The sequence below is a fragment of the Notolabrus celidotus genome, chromosome 16, assembly GCF_009762535.1.
Source record: "Notolabrus celidotus isolate fNotCel1 chromosome 16, fNotCel1.pri, whole genome shotgun sequence".
Taxonomy (NCBI): Eukaryota; Metazoa; Chordata; class Actinopteri; order Labriformes; family Labridae; genus Notolabrus; species Notolabrus celidotus.
Window position 1 is genome coordinate 759,189 of NC_048287.1, and position 25,668 is coordinate 784,856.

The 25,668-nt window shown below is 41.3% G+C and overlaps 1 protein-coding gene and 1 long non-coding RNA gene across 3 annotated transcripts; one reads left to right on the forward strand and one right to left on the reverse strand.

Annotated features, from left to right (window-relative positions):
- Positions 1-1,034: 1,034 nt before the first annotated feature.
- Positions 1,035-25,668, reverse strand: LOC117827905 (transmembrane protein 54-like). Of its 2 annotated transcripts, XM_034704752.1 has the most exons (6): positions 25,548-25,668; positions 16,795-16,991; positions 14,510-14,569; positions 9,487-9,678; positions 4,808-4,951; positions 1,035-2,497 (listed from the first exon to the last, which is right to left on the reverse strand). In XM_034704752.1, the coding sequence occupies exons 1-6, from the start codon at positions 25,558-25,560 to the stop codon at positions 2,063-2,065; spliced, it is 1,041 nt and encodes a 346-aa protein (XP_034560643.1). In that variant the 5' UTR covers positions 25,561-25,668; the 3' UTR covers positions 1,035-2,062. The 2 variants fall into 2 exon arrangements, with proteins under 2 accessions (XP_034560643.1, XP_034560644.1); XM_034704753.1 differs by lacking the exon at positions 4,808-4,951.
- Positions 20,817-22,145, forward strand: LOC117827906. The gene is made up of 2 exons (XR_004634299.1): positions 20,817-20,912; positions 21,232-22,145. It is a non-coding gene; the product is annotated as an uncharacterized LOC117827906 (long non-coding RNA).

Consider the following 25,668-nt stretch of genomic DNA (forward strand, 5'->3'; position numbering starts at 1 on the left):
GTGCAGCCATTGTGCAGCCAGAGTCTGTGAAGCCACTGTAATGAGTTCCACCCTACATAAGACGCTGTGTGTCCTTTGAAGTTTCACTCTACGGCGGCTGTGAATCAAATCTAAACCCAGAAGTAAAACCCTGTTTTTTAACCTCTAATAACTAACGAAAAATAAACTTTTCAGAAAAAAGAGGCCTTGAACACAAAACAGTCAAATACTAACTACATATCACCACAGCATACGGATGGGAGAAACATTCGTACGATGTGTATTTATTTTTTAAAGTTTGACTACGGATTTTTTTTACCTAAACTGCAGCCAGCCACCAGGGGGCAGACACTCTGCTGAAAGCTTCACCACCAGCCGAGGGAGCTGCTCTCCTGCTCCGGACAGCTGGAGTCATGTGACCGAGGTTTTCCCTCTGTAATCACTGAATCAAGGATTCTCCTCCTCCTCTCCTCATCCATGTTGTCTTTCTGGTCCTCTGAAAACCTCTGACCTGTTGACTCCAGGTCTGGCTCCGCTCATCATGACTTTGGTTTGTTGTTGTAGTTAAGTGAAATACGATCTGGTGATAACACAGAGTGTTTTATTCTGAAAATTAACCGGATGTTTTCATTTTGTTTTGGTGAAACCTGACTTCCTGTCCCGCTCCATCTGCTCTGTTGAGATTGATGCGTCGTGCTCCGGGAATTCAGCAAAAATAGAAGTCTTGTGTATCTGATCCGGAGGACGCAGCCTGAACGCAAAGGAGCAGATCCAGTGGAAGTTAACACATTGACTAGAATAGAAACCTATCAGATCTGGTGCTGTGACAGATCTGATAGGTTTCCTATCCAGACACGGATCTGGTGGAAGTCCCGTGTTAGAGTTGCCGCCTGTCAAGGTCCTCACTGACAGTTTGACATGGGTGAATGTGTTGGTGCTATGTTTTGGGATGACAACATGTGTGTCTGCGTGTAACCACTCAGACCTGTCAGATCACTGCTGACACCAACTCATGTTAGTCACCAAGCTCAGATAAAAACCCTGTAAAAGCAGAATAATGACTGAAATCTTTATTTAAAATAAATACAAAAGCCCGCAGGACGAGTTCCTCATCCTCTCTTTGCCTGGCCAACAAAGAATGTGAACACACTCGCTTGTTGAAGTCAGACAGGCTCCACAAGCCAGAGGATCAAGCCTCTACAAAAACAGGAATAAAGTCACACCTTCATTTATTCTGTAAACTGTGCTGCTTTACTTATCGGAGGATCTTTACTGATTTGTTTTTGTCTACATTATATCTTTAAAACTAAAAATTAAAGTACAGGTTCAACAATATGGGGATCTGCCAGGAGTTTAACAAGGCTATCCAGGCCACTCTGGTCTCTGGTTTAAACATGAGCTTAAACCGGGGCTCAGGATGGACAGAGGACAGGAGGATCTGCTAGCCTAGCCTGTTTTAATCTACTCCTCGAAGAAGGGAAAAACATGCATTACCTGAATTGTGAAAATGATGAGTCATGGTTTCATGAGAGAGGACTTTCTGTAACTCTTCTAGGAGACGTCCAGCATGAAATCCCTGCATAACGGGGCATCATTAATCACATTTAGAAGCACCTTGTTCTGTTAAAAAGGAAACTGCAGTAAGATAAGAGGGACACTCCAGCTCTGTCTGACACACAGACTTCAGAGAGGGACACATCCTCCTGTCACCATGTTGGCAAAGAAGTAAACTAATCCCCCAAACTGTCCAACATTTACTCTAACTATGACTAAAATCCTGGAAGAACAAGGATTGGCATCATGTCCTCACTCTGGAGGTTGAGTGAATGATGAGAAGAACTTGATCCTCACACAAGCAAAAACACAACACACACTCACATAACAGGGATCCTGTACACTGTGCAAACACACTGCACCTCTAAAAAGACATTCAGACGGTCCCCCAGGTTCACTGCACCGCTCAGTAAAACACCTCCAGCTTTGAGTTCACTTCAATAAGGGCTGAGACATGGTGTTTGAATCCAGCAGCTGCAGCCAGAACCACAGGAGCGTTTGGTCTGAAAGAGGGTCCAAAATATCACGGCTAAATCCAGAAGCTGGACCTTTCCAGAGTGCCCCTCTCCAGGAGCTGGTGCTGCTCAGGTGGGGTGTGCAACTGGCGAGGAGGCCTCCTTTCTGAGGGGGGAAGACTCTGACGCTGAGGGGGGCGATGCTGAGGAGGGCGATGCTGAGGGGGTCTGTGCTTCTGTCTTGGAGGTGCAGAAGTCCGCCTCGGAGGTTCAGTATAGCGTGTTAGAGGTTCATTGTAGCTGCTCTGAGGTTTATCGTAGCTTCTTGGAGGTTCAGTATAGCGGGTCAGAGGTTCAGTATAGCATGTTAGAGGTTCATCGTAGCTTCTTGGAGGTTCAGTACTCCGCCTTGGAGATTCACTATAGCGTATTAGAGGCTGATCATAGCTTCTTGGAGGCTCAGTGTAGTGAGAGAGAGGAGCTTCTTCCATCGGCCTCACTACATTGACCTACAAAAACAGACAAACATCCAATGATTATTGTTTATCCAGCTTTTAAATATTGCTTCATTAGAATTACATTATTCATCGTTAGGGATGTAAGGATATATCACAAGACGGTAAGAAAATCAGTACAAAGAAGGGTGGATTCAAATCAATTCAACATTTGTATTGTGATATTATTTTTAAACAGTAGAGGGCGCTATCTGCATTTCACTCCTCTTGTTCCACATCATGAACAAGGCTGTTTCCGAAATCGCCTACTATACTAGCAGTACGTACTGATATGTCCAAAATTCAGTATGTAGTAAGTAGTATGTGAACAAGAGCAAAATCTGCAGTATGCCAAAACTCCCCGGATGTCTACTGATTCAGGAAAATATCTCAGTGTGCATCGGACCAGTCTGCCTCACGTACTGTTTCCCATAATGCACAGCGCTTGTTCTGCTTTTTCTTTTTCCTCATTTTTTGACGGGAGGAAATCCGCTTTTTGGGTGCTGTGAAAGTTATCAAATTACATATAAACTACTTCCTAACTTTTTAAATCATAAATGGATGCTAAATAAGCTTTTTATTTATCGGCTTCGCCGTTGTTTACTCCCGCTTTCCGAAACCGGAAATCCAGCGACGTCTGGCTCAGCATGCTGCATGACAGATCGAACAGAACAGTCATACTACAGACTAAATTCAAACGCAGTATGTAGTAGGCAATACCTACTGCCTACTACATTAGTAAGTAGTATGTAGCAGGCCGTTTCGGAAACAGCCCAAGTCTCTTGCGCTGCTCTCTCGTCACTCGCTGAGTGGAGTGTAACAGACATGGAGGCAGCAGGTGAAGACCGAGCAGGTCAGGATGCACCTTTGTGTTTACAGTCTGAGGTACGGCAGCATTTTGTCTTTCCCTGATATTCCTGAAGAACAACATGTCAATTCACAGCCAGGAGCAGAAGCTACACTTTAGTTTATTTAAAGAGAGTTACCTTATTTGTTTGAATATTTCATACTTTCATTCCGAAATGAAATCCGAAAATTCTCATCATAGGCCCAAAATCCTTCACTTCCACCTGCCCAGACTTCTCACTCACTATTGATAAATCCACTGTTTCAGCATCCACCCACATCCGTAACCTTGGTATCATTTTTGATCAGTCACTTAACTTTCAACAACACATTAACAATATTTCAAAAACTGCTTTCTTCCAACTCAAAAACATCGCCCGTCTCCGCCCCTCCCTTTCCTTCACAGCAGCTGAAACTCTCATCCACGCCTTCATCACCTCAAGACTCGATTACTGCAATAGCATCCTCTATGGTACACCCAACACCCTCCTCAACAAATTACAATGCATACAAAACTCAGCTGCACGCCTCCTCACTCATACCCGCTCCAGAGACCACATCACCCCAGTCCTCCAGAACCTCCATTGGCTTCCCATTACCTCCCGAATGCAAGATCCTCCTCATCACCTATAAAGCCCTCCATAACCTAGCTCCCTCCTACCTCACCGACCTTCTGCAGCCATATAATCCCTCCCGCAACCTCCGCTCCACCAACGCCAACCTCCTCACCCCTCTCACCAAACCCAAGCACCGAACCTGGGGGGACAGGGCCTTCTCTGTCGCTGCCCCCACCCTCTGGAACTCTCTCCCCCAACACCTCAGATTCTCTCCCTCACTCACCAAATTCAAATCCGGACTCAAAACACACCTATTTAGAAAGGCTTTTAAACTAGAATTCGTTGATTTTTTTCTTGTTTTGTTTTATTTTGCTGCCTTGCTTTTCTTTGCTTTTTTGCACTGTTTTCCCTTTGCTTTCCTATTGTATAATTTTATTTTCCTGTAAAGCGCTTGGAGAACCTTTTAAAGCGCTTTTATAAATAAAATGTATTATTATTATTATTATTATTATTATTATTCATTTGGGAATCGTTCACTTTACATTTCTTTACAATTATTCTGAAATTTTCCAACAAGGTATTTTTGTACGGTGATTTTAGTTTTTTTTGAAGGTGCTGAAAAAAAGTGTGCAGTGGTTTAATTTGAGTTACAACACACCTTAAAAATGAAAAAGGATGACTTTGTTTACAAAGAAATATAAGAGACAAATATACATCCCAACTGTCCATATCTGAGGACTCTGAGGACATAAAATAAAAGTTATTTAAATTTTGAGTTCAATCCAGTTTTCTTGAAAATCGTTAGAGAATCGTGAGTGAATCGTATCATGAAACAAAAATCAGGATTCAAATCCTGGGTTGAGTGTATCCTTACATCCTTATTCATCATTCAAATGAGCAGCTCAGTGAAGGTCAATCTCACCGCTCTGCTGTAGTCTCTTTTATTTCTCCTCTTGCATCGAGGCAGGCCCAGGAATGAAGCGCAGACAGCAAAGCACCGGGCGGAAAACACCATCTGGATGACACAAGTGACGATCAGAGGCACCCACAGGATCAGAGTGGTACTCTGGGGAGGGACGGAGGAGTGGAGTTAGCAGCTTCCACCAGCTGGACAATAACAACACAGTTTGAGGCAACAGCAGCTTTACATAACCAGGCTACAGTTTGGGTAATGATGTGATACAGAACCTTGTTTTCCTCCAATGACTGTGGAGCTTTGCAACAACACAGCAGTGGGTTTGGGAATTTCAGTCAGCACAGTAGAGTCAGTGTTGTGAATAAAACATGCAGGGCAGACTGTATCAAAGGAAGTGAGCACAGGGGGAATTCAAAGAATAGAGCTGCCATTTGTCAGGCGCACTACAAAGAGAATGACACGGTGGAGCTCAGCTGTCTTAAGGATTCATGATGAAATCTGTGAGAAGCAAACAATCAGAAAACTTGCACGGATATCCTGATTACCTCTTGGCAACTATGAATCTCAGAACTATAACTCCAAGTCTTTGGAGCAGCAGCGTCATGCAGCCTGCAGCTGCCATGTTGGAGGTCCCTCGCTAATAGGTGCCTCTCAGTGAACAGCATGGTTTGCAGTCTCAGAGGACTAGAACAAAGTTATGTAACTGTATCCTAAGTTCCTGATAAGAGAATCCATCTGTGTGCTATGACGTGGATATTTAAGTTTAGTGTTTTATTTAGGATTAACCTTAAATGACTGGAGAACGAGATCTAAGCATGGGAGCACCGTATCAAGGAGGAATCAAAGGTCCTTGTTGTTGGATGTTACAGGTGTGTGTGGATTTAACAGACATTCTGCAGACTAAAACACTCACTGAGCGCCATCTTTTTCTCAAATATAACTCCTTGAAATGCCTCCAAAATCCTTCAAATCCAGGAACATCCAGAATCACACAGAGCTGTCACCAATCTGCTGCTGTTTGTAAAGATTGAAAGCCTTTTATATTTACACTTCATACCAAGGTCAAATCTATCAGGCCCCTCTCCTTTGGAATCATCTACCAGTCAGGGTCCGGGAGGCAGACACCCTCTCTACTTTTAAGAGTAGGCTTCAAACTTTCCTTTTTGATAAAGCTTATAGTTAGAGCTGGATCAGGCTTGGACCAGCTCTTAGTTATGCTGCTATAGGCTTAGACTGTCAGGGGAACTGGCACCTCATCACTTACTTTAACTCTTCCTGTCCCATTAAAGTTACTAACCATAGACCTTTCTGGAGTCCCTGAGCTCCCTTGTCTCGTAGGTTCCTCTGAGCTGCTGTAGACGTCCTCCTGCTGCGGACGTTCCAGACTCCAGCTGATACGGACGTGCTGGACTCCAGCGGCAACAGCTAATACTACTCATCACTATCACATCTCTCTCTTACTCCCCTCTATCCCCCTTGCCAGACCCAACTCGGTTGAGGCATGATGGCTGTCTAACATGAGTCTGGTTCTGCTCGAGGTTTCTGCCTGTTAAAGGAAGTTTGTCCTCTCCGCTGTAACTAGCTAAATACTGTGAGGTGCAATGCTCATGGTGGATTAAGGTGGGGTCAGACTGAGTCTTATCCTGTCTTGGTGTTGGGTCTCTGTTCATAATTTGACATAGAGTGGTCTAGACCTGCTCTGTTTGTAAAAGAGTCTTGAGATAACGTTTGTTGGGATTTGGCGCTATACAAATAAAGATTGATTGATCTCATTTTAACACATCAACAATAATAAAGTATAGTTCCTCAGAGCACTGGACGGTTTGGTCAGATATTTGACCCTCAGTGTTTCTGGCAGGTCAGTTTGGCTAACCGTGTCCTCTGATGATCCACCGTTTCTTCTAGTGAGTAATTATGTTTGAAAGGAGAGATTACCAGAGTTGTGAGATCAGGAACAACATTGTATTGAATAGTAATTATATTGTTAACCTTTTACTTTGGTGCTCAGGATTAATCACTGATGTAACACACACACAGTAACACACAAACATGGGAAGCTAGCATACGGTGAAAGGAGTGCACCCTTTATTAGCAACACTGAAAAGTGTGTGATTCTGTGTACCACCTTATTATCTGTGTGTTTCATAGACAGGCTGTTAAATGCAGCAGTATATCTCCTGTTCCCTGATGAGTGTGCCTTAGTGCGTCCAGCACAGATCTATAACTCAAAAATTCACTCAGTGCGTGTCTGCAGCTGTTCTGCTATTAACCTTGTGCATTATGTTTAAATCCAGCTGGAGAAAAAGGTCCCTTTACTGTCAAACTGCAGACAACTGGCTTTGCTAAAACGCCAAAGTCTTGCTGATGTGTGGCTGCAGCTGTGAGCCTGAGCCGGTCTGACAGTCCATCTGTAACACACTAGAACAGGAAAGAGCCTGAAGTAGACCGACAGGGTCGGGTCAGCACTTCTGCCACCAACCCACCGGCAGCAGAGTGAGACAGAATGACAGAACAGCAGACACCAAGCTTCACATTGTTCCACACCTTGGGTCCAGACCAAGGTTATTATCGTTAACGAAAACTAATGAAATAACAAAAACCAGAGTTGAAAAAACATTTTTGTTAACTGAAATTAAAATAAAAACAATGCTTTGCAAAAAACAATAACTAACTGTAACTGTATTGTGAGTTTATAAAATAAACTCAAATTAAAGCCGCAAGCGGTGATGAATGGGCCCTCACACACCTGCAACCACCACCTCATGTGAGCCACCATCTCATGTGAGCCACCGCCTCATGTGAGCCACCGCCTCATGTGAGCCACCGCCTCATGTGAGCCACCGCCTCATGTGTGCCACCGCCTCATATGAGCCACCGCCTCATGTGAGCCACCGCCTCAAGTGAGCCACCGCCTCATATGAGCCACGCCTCATATGAGCCACAGCCTGATGATTTGGTGAGATTATAGGCATTTTAAAGCCCCAAAAAATCCATTTCCTGTTTATGGTGAGACATGCATGTTTGATGCATCGCCTGAATGTCTGCCACGCCCACAATTTTAGTCTGAACTGAATGCCTCTAACAATTATGGATCTTCTATGCGTCTACTATAGAATGTGTGTGGTTTGGACTTGATCGGAGAAAAGGCCTAGGGCAAGATGTCTTAAATACGTACCCTTATTTAGGCGCCATTTCTCATGTTCAAAGCTAGATGGCGCTCTTCCTGTTGAGTGTTGGATATGGGTGTAAGAGGCTTTTTGGTGCATCTTGATGCCCTGAATGTGCATGTAGCTCAAGAAAACATCTATGGGGAGGGGTATTTGACCATTTTTTTTTAACCCTTTAGGGCGCCCTTTGGAGCAGATTTTTGAATTTTTTGGATGAGAGCCCCAAAATGTTTAAATTGAATGCGTGGTCGATGCGTGTGGCCGATTTCGTGAGATTTCGTGCATTTTAAAGCCTGCAAAAATCAATTTCCTGTTTATGGCAAGACATGTGCGTTTGATGCATAGACTGTATAAAATATGGAAGTAGTATCCGTGACGTCACCCATCTGTTTCTGAAGAGCTGTTTTGAGACCAATCGGCGGCGGCAGCCATATTGCTTCTTTGGAGCCAGTGTGACGTAAAGAGGCGGAGTTTGAGCCTCCTAGCCAACAGCTGCAGTGTTCCCACAGGCAGCTGTGCCTCTCATTGGAAGACTTGGAATCTCAATATCTTTGAAATTGCTGCGTTAGAAAAAAAATTCACCCCCCTCACAGTGAGAGGACATTGAGAAATGAGCTATCCAGACTACACTCATCTTCTGTACCAGGCTGTAAACATGTTTATTAATGCTGCAAAGATCAGCTTTTTCCCATTCATGTGTATGTGACTTCCTGTACTTCCAGAGCCAGACTCAAGCTGATCCTCGATGAACTGCAGCTTTTAACACTTCCGCATTGGAGAATATTTTTAGACCGGAGGTTGCAGCTTGGTTTAATGCATCGCCTGAATGTCTGCCACGCCCACAATTTTTAGATTTTGTGACATTTTCCAATAACTTTGAATCATCAATGTGTTTACTTCAAAATGTGCATGGTTCGGACTTGATCAGAGAAAGGGCCTAGGGCAAGATCTCTTAAATACGTACCCTTGTGAGTCAGGCGGAAAAAAAAAAAAAAAGGAAAAAAGATGGCCGACTTCTTGTTGGGATTTCACCGTGACATTAGGTATCTTTTTTGTAGGTCTTGGACTGACAGATATGTGAAAAAATGTCATGCATGTAAGTTGGTGTCCAGTTGGAAAGAAGGGGGCACCATTGAGCCATTTTTGGGACTTTTTGCACGGGACCAAACAAACATCAACATGTCACCAGGCATGATGAGTGAGTCAATGTTGTTTAGTTTTGGGGCATGTTGAAGCTCAAAGAGGCAATTTACTTTACTAGGTAGAAAGAAAGAAAGATCCTTAGGGTTAGAAGAGGGCCTTCGCCGACCTTGTCAGTGCTCGGGCCCTAACTAATGAAAAATGCAAAACTATACTAACCTTGGTGCAGACTTGCTCTCACACAAAAGGCAAGCAGTGAGCATAATGTGCAGACGCACCACTCTGCCCCCCTGACAATGGTCTGCTGTGCACAGAGCCAGCTGCAGCAGAGCAACATCAGAGTCTATGCCTTCATCTTAGTATCCTCAGTACACTCACATAGATGCGTGTGGGGTCAAAAGGACACTCGTTGGTGATACTGGAGTAGCCAATGGCATCAGGGAAGCGGCAGTGAGTCAGGAGGCTCCGCCCACCGTGAATGATGGCCCTCACCACAGACACAAAGAGTCCAATGGCTGCTGCTGCCGCCATGAGAGCTGCAGCCAGGCTGACTGTGAACAGGGACCATGTCTGTAGACAGAGCAGAAGACAATACAAAAACAATCAGGGATCAGAGAAGAGAGGACGAACAGGAAGAAGCTTCACTGCTCCCAGATTAGAAACTGGAGCATCAGAGCGTAGATAACACCCAGCAGGAGGTGTGTTTTATTAATAGAAACAAAGCAATTACAACAGATTAAAACGAACAAAGGCGTGAGTGAATGAAGACATATCAGACAAACAAGGCATGAAAATGTCCTCCTTTAGAAGAGGACGGTCACTCCATGTTTCACTGCTGTCCTGTCAAAATCTGAGGAACTCTGTCAGTCAGCATCTCTTCTGGGCTCCATTACAGTCATGCTTTAAGAGGCAGTACACAAGTTTAAACATGAGAATGAGTTAAATTATTATTAGTAGTAATATTCAGGGAAGGAGTCCCATAGTGTGTACCAGGGCTGTGGTGGAAGCTTTCTAATGTTGACCCTGAGCTCACAGCACTGTGGACACATCCATAGGTTACAGTCAGGTCTGAGGATGAGGCTGAACATATAATACAACCTTTTCATATCAACATCTAATCATTCTACTTATAGAACTACCAATAACTCAACCAATAAGGGTAATTGATCTGATCAGACAAATGGAGACTTTTAAAGATGCCATATTTAGCATGTAAGAGATGAATGAGTAAATGAATCATATAATACCTAAAGTCTCTGAAAGTAGTATGGGAGGTAGAACCTTCAGTTATCAGGCCCCTCTCCTTTGGAATCATCTACCAGTCAGGGTCCAGGAGGCAGACACCCTCTTAGAGCTGGATCAGGCTTGGACCAGTTCTTAGTTATGCTGCTATAGGCTTAGACTGACACACTGAGACACTGTGATCCTCTCTCATGACTTACTTTAACTCTCCCTGTCCCATTAAAGTTACTAACCATAGACCTTTCTGGAGTCCCTGAGCTCCCTTGTCTCGTAGGTTCCTCTGAGCTGCCGTAGACGTCCTCCTGCTGTGGACGTTCCAGACTCCAGCTGATACGGACGTGCTGGACTCCAGCGGCAACAGCTACCACTACTCGTCTCATCACTATCACCGCTCCCTCACTCTCTTATTCTCCTCTATCCCTCTTTCCAGACCCAACTCGGTCAAGGCATGACGGCTGTCTAACATGAGTCTGGTTCTGCTCGAGGTTTCTGCCTGTTTTCCTCTCCACTGTAACTAGCTAAATACTGCGAGGTGCAATGCTCATGATGGATTAAGGTGGGGTCAGACTGAGTCTTATCCTGTCTTGGTGTTGGGTCTCTGTTCATAATTTGACATAGAGTGGTCTAGACCTGCTCTGTTTGTAAAGGAGTCTTGAGATAACGTTTGTTGGGATTTGGTGCTATACAAATAAAGAGATACTTCCTATCTCAGAGCGACGCAGAAAAGCTAGTCCATGCATTTGTTACCTCCAGGTTAGATTACTGTAACTCCCTCTTATCAGGCTGTCCCAATAAGTCTCTAAAGACTCTTCAGCTAGTTCAAAACGCTGCAGCTCGAGTATTGACTAAAACTAGGAAGAGGGAGCACATTTCTCCAGTGTTAGCTTCTCTACACTGGCTCCCAATAAAATGTAGAATATAATTTAAAATCCTTCTTTTAACCTACAAAACCCTTAAAAATCAGGCACTCTCGTATCTTAAAGACCTCATAGTGCCCTATTACCCCTCTAGAACTCTACGCTCCCAACATGCAGGCTTGCTAGTTGTACCTAAAATCTCTAAAAGTAGTGTGGGAGGTAGAACCTTCAGTTATCAGGCCCCCCTCCTTTGGAATCATCTACCAGTCAGGGTCCGGGAGGCAGACACCCTCTCCACTTTTAAGAGTAGGCTTCAAACTTTCCTTTTTGATAAAGCTTATAGTTAGAGCTGGATCAGGCTTGGACCAGCTTTTGTCATGCTGCTATAGGCTTAGACTGCCGGGGAACTGGCACAATGACACACTGGGATCCTAGCTCACCTTCTTCCCCCCAACCCCTTCATCACTTACTTTAACTCTGCCTGTCCCATTAAAGTTACTAACCATAGACCTTTCTGGAGTCCCTGAGCTCCCTTGTCTCGTAGATTCCTCTGAGCTGCCGTAGACGTCCTCCTGCTGCGGACGATCTGGACTCCAGCTGATACGGATGTGCTGGACTCCAGCGGCAACAGCTTCTACGACTCGTCTCATCACTATCACTTCTCTCTCTTACTCCCCTCTATCTGTCTTTCCAGACCCAACTCAGTCGAGGCATGATGGCTGTCTAACATGAGTCTGGTTCTGCTCGAGGTTTCTGCCTGTTAAAGGAAGTTTTTCCTCACCACTGTAACTAGCTAAATACTGCGATGTGCAATGCTCATGATGGATTAAGGTGGGGTCAGACTGAGTCTTACCCTGTCTTGGTGTTGGGTCTCTGTTCATAATTTGACATAGTGTGGTCTAGACCTCCTATGTTTGTAAAAGCGTCCTGAGATAACGTTTGTTGTGATTTGGCGCTATACAAATAAAGATTGATTGATTGATTGATTGATTGATAATAGTTTTGAAATGAATGGATAGTGAAATAATCCCTCAGTGAGTCCATGTTGATCCTTTGCAGCTCTCTGTACTCACAGTGTGATGTTATGTCTCTATGCCTCAGAGCTGTTGTAGTCTGAAAACCATTAATCACACATCACTCAGCCACAACGTTAGACTCGCTGACAAGTTCCTTCACCTTAAGATCACACACTGTAGTTTAGTTTATACACGATCCCACATGGCCTCTCATGCTAGTGAGAGCATGTGCATCGACTCACCACTTAAGATGGCCTCCAACAAACACGCTTCCTCCTCCTGTTTGCCTACGAAGATGTTTTGAAGAAGTAACTGACACTTAAACAACAAAGTTAAAGCTTGCACAGGGTGTGAGCTGTGTTTTGATTCAGTGTGTGATTCAGTGAAGAAAGATGGTCACACAAAGATAGTTACATTGATTAGGAAGGCCAACAATGTGTCGCAATCTTCTGTCATGAAGCAGGGATGAATATATTCACTGTTAAACTTACTCTTGCTGATTTTTCAACTAATCCAGGGTGTCTTTTAGCCCCCAGAACTACTTTCCCCTGAACTAAAAGGTTCCTGGTCCCCCATTGTTGTCTGTGTTTTGACCGTGGGCTGAAGTCCCGGGTAGATTGTGTAAATCAGGCCAGTGACGTATGGAGAAAAAAAAGTAAATGCACTACACCACCAGACCAGTAGAGGGCAGTAAAACAAAGACGAATGCCATTCATCACAGATGACACCATAGAAGCAGACGGACAGGCAGGTATCATTATGAGCAACCCAACAGTTAGCCTGTTAGCATGAAGACTCAGCTGGTGCTGTTTTAGATGGTGCTATATTTCATCACAGATGGATTGACTGAATCAACACGTGAGAGGAGATAAGCGCGAGTAGCAAAGACGTTTCAACACGCCTTTAAAATCCTTTTGAACTCAAAAAGCCGTGGAAGAGATCGACCGGTGTTTTGGTTTAACAGCGACCCTGTTAACTGGAGACTCTCAGCCGGATGCATCCCTCATAAACGTCTTTAGACCATCATTAAATATCTGATGAGGATATTTTGAAATCTTAATAAAAACTAAACTAGTTTGCATTCCCAGGAACTCCCTCTGTGTTTCAACAGCTGTGTAAACTCCACAAACACTGACACGTTCAGCTGAAGGTCTCCAGTTTACAGGGTCACTTTTAAAACCGGAACACCGGGAAGAGAGACGCATTCACGGTGGGCTGAGAGAAGACTTCTGTTACAAGCTGCTAAATCAAGAGAATCACAGCTTCTTCTTTTGAAAAGTACACACACATACAAAAAAGATAGAACAAATAAAAACTAATGAAAGAAAGAGAAATCAAGTGAATCACAGATGTGTGTGATGTTATTGTGGATGGCGGGAGGAATAAAAACACTGAGGTTAATCTACCAATCAGACACGTTCAGCAGGGGATTATCTACCCCTGAACTAAATTTAGACCCTGGGTCCACCGGTCGAAACACCTAATATGACAGAGATGTCTTGAAGTTATAGAACGGACAAACTCATGTACGTTTTGATATTTAAATGCCATATGTTGAAAAAAAGTGTCAGAATAAAGCCAGGCATATTTAAACTGAGGAGCTGCAGCCTGAAGCAGACACTAGAGCTTTCAGACATGTAAAGTAAACATATCAGTAAGTGAGATCACAAAGGGTTAGACTGATAGAGAAACTCTCTTCATGCAATTTGTTGAGTAGTTAAGAAGTCAGTGTTGAATATATATATTTGATAAAAGACTTAAAAAATGTCTCATCAAAACACCTGGAAGACTGAAAAGGTAAAGAGAAAGAAAAAGAGACTGCTGCTCGTCCCGGCCGCTCTCACTGACAAAGGAGAATGGGAGTGGTTTGGCCCTGTGGCTTTAGGGCTTACTCATAACATGCACTCACGGTCTCGTCAGTCCCGTCTGAGCAGCCTGACAGCTGACTGAGTAAACAGAGAGAGGACTCGTGCTGTGTGACCGAAGGGAAAGTAACAAAGGAGAGACTATAAGAGCTCTGCAGGACTGCATCAAGACACCTGGGGAAATACTGTAGAGCTTAGAGGGACAGTTTTTAAAGTTCTCCTGTGAGGGAACAAAAAACACTGATAATGAAGTGAAGACAGAAAGGAGAGTCTGCTATCACTACTAAAAATGTACCTGCTGAGTGCAGGTACATTTTCAGTAGTGATATGGCAAAGCAGAAAGGATCATTAGTTTATGTTGTCAATGTTTTTCAAGAATATAAAAGAAATACAGTATTAGGAGAAAATAAAGAATACCAACCAGGCCTCTGTTTCTCTTGTTTTTAGACAGGACGATAGCCAGAATGCCGACAATGATTCCCTGAGTGGAGAGAACACAGATGAGGTTTAAAGAACACTCCTGTTTAAATGATTATACAACAGTAACTTCGTCAATAACCAGAGTATGAAAAATCCCCCCATCATCGTCATCTTTATCATCATCACTTCTTTTTGTATGCACCTAAACTCTTGAAAGTGCATCCAGTTGGGACTTCATTAAAAACTGGGTCAAGTTTCACACAACAACAAAGCAGACGAAGGAATGATGCAGAGGAAGGTCAAAAGTTAATTTCTCTCAGCAACACAGCTATCAGCTATGCCGTCACTACAAATATTTCAAACATGTCTTTAAGTATGCCGTCTGCTTTGAAAGATGTTTGTGCAAAGCCTTCAGAGAAGTCACCACAGAATGGCCCTTTAACTCGGCAGCACTGTGGAATTAATACGATTTGTCAAAACGGACAGGGAAGAGGTGAAAAAGAAAAACTTTAGAGTCCTCAAAGTAATACTTTCATAGTTCTTAACTCTACCCGTCAGCCCACAGAGGGGAGGATATAACATGAGATGTAATTAAAGCTAGGGTTGGTAGTCAGATTTAGATCCACTTTTTGTTCTACTGGTTAAAATGATCTTTATGTCCTGATGGTAATCAATACATAATGTGTTCTTAAAAAAGAGGTATAAAAAGCTGCTATCTACAGCCGGAGTAAACCTGGGAAAACACCAACCAATCCCTGCCATCAGGAGCCAAATGATGAACCAATCAAATCCTGTCCTGCTGTTCTGCCCGCCTCCTGCAGAGCGTACATTTCATGTTTGTTTGTGTTTTTAACTTTCACTATGAGAATGTGTCGGTGTTTTCTTACCGCTGAGTGAGACATGAGTTGACGTAGTGCAAAACACAAACCATGTGCTGAGGACCGGTTTGGAATCAGTCACCATCATATGGTCGAGAATCAGTGGCGCTCGTACATGTGAGTGGGGGCGTCGTTTTGGAGGAGCTCCGAGGGGAGGGGGGGAGGGGTGAGACGGAGTCCTGAGGAAATGCTACATTCAAATTCATGCTAGTTTTCCGTGACTACCAACCCTAGCTTTAAAGATAGTGACATTTTCAGCCTGTTGTTCGTACTGTAACGACAGCCTTGAAGGACAATCTGTTAATTGATTGATAACTTGATAATGGTAAATGGACTTCTATATCTCTTTTCTTTCTGAGCACTCAAAGCTCTTTGACTCTACTCGTCACATTCACCCATTCACACCACATTCACTCACTGATGGTAGAGGGTTCTATAGTAAGGGACCATCAGTGTTAATCTCATTCACACACATCTGTGAAGCTTCTCAGTCATCCAAGTCATGGTGATCCAAAGCTTGATCCGTTAGGCAACCGGACTGGTAGAAATTCTTGAAGACGTTTCACCTCTCCTCCGAAAGGCTTCTTCAGTTCTGACCAGACTGGGGAAGAGCTCGAAAATATAAGCCTCTAACTAATTCATACACATTCACACACCGCTGAACTACAGAGGGAGCAGTTTGGGGTTCAGTGTCTTGGGAACAAACCGCAAACCATCAGATTGAGAGACGATCCAAGCGGCATCCTCCAGCCTAAAAATTTGAGTCCAAGTGTTAAAAACTGCAGTTCATTGAGGATCCGCTTGAGGCTGGCTCTGGAGGTACCGGAAACCACATACACACCAATTCAAAGAAGCTGATCTTTACAGCAGAAATAAACATGTTTACAGCCTGGTTCAAAAGACCAGTGTAGTCTGGATAGATCATTTCTTGATCGGCACACTCTGTACAGGGATGAATTTATTTCATAACGCAGCAATTTCAAAGATATTGAGATTATGAGTCTTCCAATGAGAGGAACAGCTGACTTGACTGACAGGCGGGAACACTGTAGCTGTTGGCAAGGAGGCTCAAAGCTCACCTCTTTACGTCACAATCGCTCGACAGCAGTTATGTTGAGTTCAGCATATCCAATATGGCTGCCACCGACGATTGGCCTCAAAACAGCGCTTCAGCAACACATGGGTGACGTCACAGTGACTATATCCATCATTTATACAGTCTATGGAGACGACCCACTCTACCCACTGAGCCACAGCCAGTAAAAGAGCCCTTTGTTTGTTACTTGTTTTGTTGTTTGATGTAAGCTTGATTTATATTCCCAGAGACAGTCCTAAAATCAGGACTACAGTAGAGAATGTGGACCTGCTGTTGGCTGGGATGAATCTATATAATCTTTAATGCACTCACCACAAGCCCAGCGGTAAGAGCAACTACATTTGAGATGGCGTACTCCATGGCTCGGGCCTGCTTGTGGAGGTTGATGTGTCTGAGCACCACACCGTGCACCAGCGCTCCCAACAGGAAGTTCACATGACCAATGAGGACCATGCTTAGGCCCATCTTCATCAGGGCCCTTGGGTCCTCCAGGCTGGCACAACACACTCCTGTGGAAAGCCAAAAACAGAGGAGCAACTTTATTCTCCAAGACACAGAAACTAGAAATGACTTACCAAATGCTTGTCCAAATGTTAACATGCAGTTATACGCGGATGACATAGTTGTATATGCACATGCAAACACAAAGCATGATGCTGCCGCCAAATGATCTGAAGCTATGATACCAGTCACACGCTTCAAAATTATTGTTCACATCTTAAAGCTGGGGTTGGTGTTCAGATTTAGATCCACTTTTTGTCATACTGGTTAAAATGATCTTTATGTCCTGATGGTAATCAATCCATGAACAGAACTGAACAGAAACATATTTCAGACTCACAGTGTCCAGTTTTCTGTATACTCGTTCTTATTGAGAAAAATGAGCATGTGAAAATGGTCAGGTGTCAGCCGGGAGCACAACCGGGTCATAATCAGTCTGGCGGCAGAGATCAACAGCGCACAGCTGCAACCAGCTGAGCGTATCTGCTGTGAGCAACACTTTTAGCTGATTTACATCGAAACATGCTTTAAACTTAAAACCCCTCCCTGATAGCTGAACCAAATATGAGACCACATGATGTTTGCTCCATGTGATAGAAAATCAAAAACAAAAAACGTGTTCGAGTGAGTTCTTAACAATCAATTAAAGCTGGGGTTGGTAATCAGATTTAGATACACTTTTTGTCATACTGGTTAAAATGATCTTTATGTCCTGATGGTAATCAATACATGATGTGTTCCTAAAAAAGAGTGAAAAAAAGCTGCTATCTACAGCCGGAGTAAACCTGGGAAAACACCAACCAATCACCGTTTTTTGGCTCCCCAAATTTTAAACCAATCAAATCCCGTCGAGCCGTTCTGCCCTCCTCCTGCGCGTACAATCCCCGGCGTGCACTCCTCCAAGTCCCCGTCTCCTGCCTCTACTTCCCCTGACTCTACTGACTGCCCCTCTCGCTCGTCCTCGGGCCTGTCCCCTCTGACCTGATGAGGTGCTTTGCTCAGGACTGTAGTCCGGATCAGAGTCTAAAAAGCTCTCACCAACAAGCAGAATAATTAATGACGTTCAGTAAGTCCTACAGAAAATGTAGATGTACTGTAGCGTCCGTCCGGACGCTGTAGTGATGACGAGCGGATTCGTGAACACGTTGAGTTTTAATAACCGGTCACTGTCGGCCGTGATCACGCCAACCAACAAAACAACAATCAATGTTTGAGTGAATGAAGAACTTCTCCTCTTGTCTCTCCTCTCTCCCACTCACACACTCTACACCTCTCTTGATGCCTTCACTGACCATCAACACTGTAGGAATTAAGAACATCTACACTGAACACGTTTAACAAACAGTAGAGTTGTTACAGTATTATATGTATTTAACTAATGCTAGCATGATAGTTGTGAGTACTAACAGCAGCCATGTTTGTTTGTGTTTTTAACTTTCACTATGAGAATGTTTTGGTGAGGGCCGTTTTTGAATCAGTCACCATCATATGGTCGCAAGTCAGCGGCGCTCCTGTATGTGAGCGGGGGGGGGGGGCGTCGTTTTGGAGGAGCTCCGAGGGAGGAGGGGAGGGGTTAGACGGAGTCATGAGGAAAAGCTACATTCAAATTCATGCTGGTTTTCCGAGACTACCAACCCCAGCTTTAACACAAAAAAACAGTTCCAGGTTCTTGGTGTAGTTTTTGACTCCAATCTCACCTTTAAGGAACACGTTAAAAAAATCTCAAACATCACAAAGTTCAACCTCTTAAATTTCCGTCATATAAGACCTTTCCTCACTTCAAGGTCAGCAACAGCCTATATGCACGCAATGATATTTTCTCACATTACTTATTGTTTTACAACTTGGTCACACACAAGCGGCATCCTCCAGTCTAAAAATATGAGTCTAATGCGGAAGTGCTAAAAACTGCAGTTCATTGAGGATCCGCTTCAGCTCATTTCTTGATCAGCACACACTGGAACAAACTACCAGCTCACATCAGAGAGCTTTAGAACTACTGTACCTTTAAAAAAAAGACTTACACATTAAAAACAAACCAGTCATGTTCACATGAATACACTGTTTCCTCATCTGATACCTGTTCCCAGGGCTCCTGTTTTTATAAAGTCACTTAAGTGTACATTGTGTATGTTAAATGTAGGGATGCACGATATATCGGCATTAATATCGGTATCGGCCGATGTTTGTCATTTTTTAACATATCGGCATCGGTCTGATGAGTAAAATTGGGACGATATTAACAACCGATGTTTATTTCCGTCTAGTTGCTGTTTGTGTAGTGTGCCGGGAGGGGGAGGGGGATTTGGCCATGTGGTATCTGTTTGGGCATGTGACAGTGACACTGCAACACGGAATTGTGGGGAGTGAAACTAAAAGGAAGAAAAAATGTCAGCGGTGTGGTCGTTTTTTACGGTGTTGATTGAAGATACTCGAAAAGCAGTATGCAACACTTGCAAAGTCGAGGTAATGCGAGGGGGATGCCGCGTCAAGTCATTCAACACAACAAATTTAATATGTCACTTGAAAAACCGCCATCCAGAAGTTCACAAACAATGGCAGGAAGCTAACGCTACTAACGTTAGCCAGAAGGCAAAAACAACAGCAGCACCAAGAAATTTGCCAAGGACAGCGCAAAAGCCAGGTCAATAACGAATAAGGTAATGGAAATGATTGCTCTTGACGACCAGCCATTTTCCATAGTGGAGGACAGAGGATTTCGGCGGTTGATGGAGCATATTGAACCCCGCTACAGCCTTCCAAGTCGGCGCTACTTTTCCGACGTTTCCCTCCCTGCTTTGCACGAAGTCGTGGCCACGCATATCCACAAATTGTTGGACAATGTGACTGACATTAGTTTCACTACGGATATATGGAGTTCGGATGTAAGTCAGATGAGTATGTTGAGCCTTACTGCTCAGTGGATTGATGAAAACTTTGAAATGAAGAGAGCTGTTTTGCATGCACAAGAGTTTGCAGGATCGCATACTGGGGCTGCCATCGCTAGCGCATTTGACTCCATGTTTGCTCAGTGGAAAATTAAAAAAGACAATGTGCATGTTGTGCTTCGCGACAATGCTCGGAATATGCAGAAGGCAATGGACGAGTGCGGCGTTAAAAGCCTGGGCTGCATGGCTCATACGCTGCAGCTAGCAGTGCATAATGGAGTGTTAAGCCAGAGGAGCATCTCTGACTGTGTGGCTATTGGAAGGAAAATAGTCGGACATTTTCGCCACTCTCAACTCGCCACCTCTCGACTGAGAATCATACAGCAAGAGTTAGGCATGAAACCCAAGATGCTACAACAAGATGTCACAACCAGGTGGAATAGTACTTTTTATATGATGAAAAGTTTACTGGATCAGAAGCGCGCACTTGGTGTGTATGGAGCAGATCATGAGCTGCCTGCTTGTTTCAGCGCATATCAGTGGGGCCTCGTTGAAAACATGACCACGCTTCTCACTCCATTTGAACAATTAACGAGGGAGATCAGCTCACACTTGGCTACTGCTGCGGACGTGATTCCCTCTGTTGTGGCGCTGAAACGTTTGCTGAGCAAGACGGCTGACACAGACAGTGGCGTCGGCACAGCAAAGAGCACTCTACTGGAAGCTGTGAACGAGCGATTTGGAAGCGCTTTCTCCGAGCCGCTTTACTACTTGGCAACGATCCTTGACCCTAGGTACAAAGACCGTTATTTTGACACGGTCACCAAGCAAGCGGCTGTAAATATGCTCCAGAAGCAAGTGGACAAAATGACGCACAGCGACAGAACTACGGAGACACCGGACACAGAAGAACCTCAAGAGAAGAAGATAAGAACACGCGACGAGGGTGGAAAGTCGCTGCTGGACATGTATGATGAAATTCTGGAGGAAAACTTGATCATGGAACAGCACGCAGGCCTGACGAGCCGCACAAGTGTGCAGGTATAGTATTATCAGATCCTGTCTCTTATTCAAATAATGAAGCCTGTTAGAATCCTTTGTGTAATGATTTTGTATTTTTTATTAATGTGCTGTACATTCTATAGAGTTACTAGTCAATTTAATTAAATAAAAAAAAACTAATTGTTAAGAAATACCGTATTTAGTAATGCTTCTCTGCCCTCTTGTGGTCGACCTTTAGCACTGGTCATCTGCTCAGAGCAAAGTTCAACAAAGCTCTTAAGAAGAAAATGTTGTAATGTCCAGATTGCTGGTAATTTATCAGACATACATAGTAATACACTTGTCTACATTTCTGTAGGTGCATGGCTATTTGAGTGAGGCCCCCATCCCCAGAAATGAGAGCCCACTGAAGTATTGGAAAAGCAACTTGTCTCGCTTTCCTGCCCTGGCCAAAGCAGCATGCAAGTACCTTTCAGCTCCATGTACAAGTGTGGACAGCGAACGTCTCTTCTCTGCTGCATCACACATTGTTGATGAAAAAAGAAACAGGATCCAGTGTGAGAAAGCAGAAATGCTTCTCTTTGTCAAAAAAAACCTGCCTTTGCTGATGAAGGAGGCCTAGACTATAACCTACAGTGTCAGGTGGAAACCCTGTTTCAGTGTTTGGGACATTAATTTGAGTACATTGTGGCTGCTTTAAGTTGGTAAATGTACACAGACTACCATGTCTTTTGAGTTAGTTATGTCACAGTTCTAATATTTTGATTTAGCATTTTTATAGATAGGACTTGAAATTGACTTGCACTAATTTGCACCTGTATAGTGTTTTTTATGTTTGCTTGGTGGAAACATTGTTTCAGTGTTGGGACATTTACTTGAAAATTACAGTGCAAGTTGGAACTGACAGTCAGGACATGTTTTTGATTTAGCCTTTTCACAGATTTGAGTTGAAATGCAGTGGAGCTTAAAACTTGTTTTGCAATTTAATAAATGCCTGGTTGCCATGAATACTGGTAAGTTTGTAAGGTAACTTTGTCAGGATTTTATTTTGATTTATGATCATTTTTGTAATTTATGATCCAGACATTCTCACAGGAGTTTTGTGAGTTGAGGGGTTTAATTACACACTTGCTACAAGTTGTGAGGGTTGCTAAAAAGTAACACTGTTGGTTACTTGTGTTTTATGGTAGCCCTGTAACCTTCTTATTTAGAAGTGAAACACCTTTTGAAAATAAAGGAAGACATTCAAGAATTCTGTTTGCATGATTTTAAGTCTGTACAAAATTTTGTCATCTCAGAAACTTTATTTTTTTTAACATATATCGATATCGGTAAATATCGGTTATCGGACATAACAGAAATATTAATATCGGATATCGGTATCGGCCAACATTTTCATATCGGTGCATCCCTAGTTAAATGTGTTTGTAAGTCAGTTGGTGTAGTGTCCTGTTAACTGTCCTGTGACATCCTGTTATTTATTTATTTATTTAAATCTTGTTGTTTTAGGTTTTATGTAAGTACCTGCCTTAGGACTACAGATGAAATTTAGCTATTGTGCTAATTCCAGCATATTTACATTGAGGCATACTGCTGACATGTTGATTAAAGTGCATTGTCCTCATCAAATGAACTCAAATTAAATTGAATTAAACATCATCATTAAAACAATGCTGCAGGGATTTCATATAATGTGACATCATCAATGATGTTCATGTTGTATCGATTAGAGACACGAGGCCCGGGTCAAAGGCTCAGTGGGATGCTACGTGCATTAATCATTAGCTGTTAAACACATAATACAGGGCAGGCTGTAAGGTCTGCAGCTGGACTAACATGAACAAAGCAGACTGTGAAACCCCAAAAACATGAAACTACAGCCCAAACTGAGTGAAATAATGTAGAGACTGGAGTAAAGAGGACAAGGGTGTCAACAAACAATTACTGTTAACATAGAAAGCAACAAATACTGAAGCATAACCATGAATACTAAAAAGCTACATCTCATTCTGCAGAGTAAAGACGGTTATCTATGTGACGTCGTTTGTAAAATTATGTACACCAAAAAAAATAAACCAGCAACATTTCTCCATATTTAGCTCCAAAACATCTCTGAAAATATCACCTCACGTTTATATCACAATATTTGTAACCTTTTTCACATTTACTTTTCTCGCCACAAATATATTTAAGATAATAATACTGTTAAATCTAAATGTTAAATCTAAACATAAATGTTTAATGTTAAATCTAAATGTTAAATACAACTCTAAATGTTAAATATTAAATCTAAATGTTAAATGTTGCTCTGCTAAATATTTAGCTAATATTCAAATTCACACTGCTGGCTGGTGGAAATACCAAAATAAAAGCTTCATAAAGTGATACAGACTTAGCAATAGCAACTTCTCTTGTCCATCCCATAGACTGGGTCAGTTCTGTCTCTGAGCGTTGTGAAATCTCTTTATAATCCAAAACTGCCTTTAAAACATTTTTACAGCGGGCAGTCCAGCTATAACCTGTAGGAGTCATACTGACAGACCACGGTTAGGATATCTGTATCACTTTATCATGCTTTTATTTTGGTTCTCGGCTAGTCAGCAGAGTGAATTTGTTTTGGGGGCTGTTAGTACCAAAACAAAAACATTTAGGTTTATATTTAACATTTATATTTATATTTAACATTTAGATAAAACATTTACATTTATATATTTAACATTTAGATTTAACATTTAGATTTATATTTAACATTCAGATGAAACATTTACATTTATATAGTTAACATTTATATTTAACATTTATTTTTATATTTAATATTTAGATTAAACATTTACATCTATATATTTAACATTTATATTTAACATTTATTTTTATATTTAACATTTACATTAAACATTTACATTTATATATTTAACATTTATATTAAACATTTATTTTTATATTTAACATTTAGATTAAACATTTACATTTATATATTTAACATTTATATTTAACATTTATTTTTATATTTAACATTTAGATTAAACATTTACATTTATATATTTAACATTTATTTTTATATTTAACATTTAGATTAAACATTTACATTTATATATTTAACATTTATATTTAACATTTATTTTTATATTTAACATTTAGATTAAAGATTTACATTTATATATTTAACATTTATATTTAACATTTATTTTTATATTTAACATTTAGATTAAAGATTTACATTTATATATTTAACATTTATATTTAACATTTATTTTTATATTTAACATTTAGATTAAACATTTACATTTATATATTTAACATTTATATTTAACATTTATTTTATATTTAACATTTACATTAAACATTTACATTTATATATTTAACATTTATATTTAACATTTATTTTTATATTTAACATTTAGATTAAACATTTACATTTATATATTTAACATTTATATTTAACATTTATTTTTCTATTTAACATTTAGATTAAAGATTTACATTTATATATTTAACATTTATATTTAACATTTATTTTTATATTTAACATTTATTTTTATATTTAACATTTAGATTAAACATTTACATTTATATATTTAACATTTATTTTTATATTTAACATTTAGATTAAACATTTACATTTATGTATTTAACATTTAGATTTATTTTTATATTTAACATTTAGATTAAACATTTACATTTATATATTTAACATTTATATTTAACATTTAGATTAAACATTTACATTTATATATTTAACATTTATATTTAACATTTATTTTTATATTTAACATTTAGATTAAACATTTACATTTATATATTTAACATTTATATTTAACATTTATATTTATATTTAACATTTTCATTCAACATTTTCATTCAACATTTTCATTCAACATTTTCATTCAACATTTTCATTTAACATTTTCATTAATCATTTATATTTAACATTTACATTTATATTCAACATTTAAATGTGTATTTAACATTTAGATTTATAATCAGCATTTGGATTTAACAGTGATTTTAACTTTATATATTTTTCTTATCAAAATGAAATATGAACAAGATCACAAATATTCCTCTAAAAGTGATTTTTTTTTAAAGTGACTTTTAAAAATGTACTCTACATTTTGATGACGTTTTGGAGCTAACTGTGGAGAATTGTTGCTGTTATTTTCAGTGTGCTCAACTTTACAAACAGCGCCCCATAGTTATCTGGTTTTTCAAGCACAACCAGGTAAAAATAACAGAAACATGTTTAGCCAACACTCCTATGAGACACTTTAACCTGCAACTGAACCAAGCTTTGTGACGACACTATTTCACAGGTAGATATTGGATATCTCTTACACGTTCCTGCACTCACAGAGACACCCACCTACAGAGGGTCTCACTTCCACACCTCACACTTTAACCACGAGGGCCAAGGGTCCTCTGTTCCTCTGTTTTATTCTAAACAGAGGAATTAATGTGAAACATCAGTCACAATCACTTTGATACGGCTAACAGTCTACTGATAGTTAGTGTTCATGTCTCCAGAGTGGATCACCTGTGAGGAGGAGTGTCCCCACTACCACACCCAGACACACTGAGAAAGAAAGTTCACCTCAAACAAACAAACAAACAAACAAACAAACACATGTCTGCGTTTCAAACTATTTGAAGTAAACTTTAAAGAAACACATTGATTACCCGTATTTGCCATCTCTGTAAGGTCACCATCCGTTCAGCTGGACGGAGAGTTTAGTGCACAGAGCTGAGCTGAGTGTGATACTCCTCTCAGAAAGCACCCTGCTGCCTGCCACAGTCACGC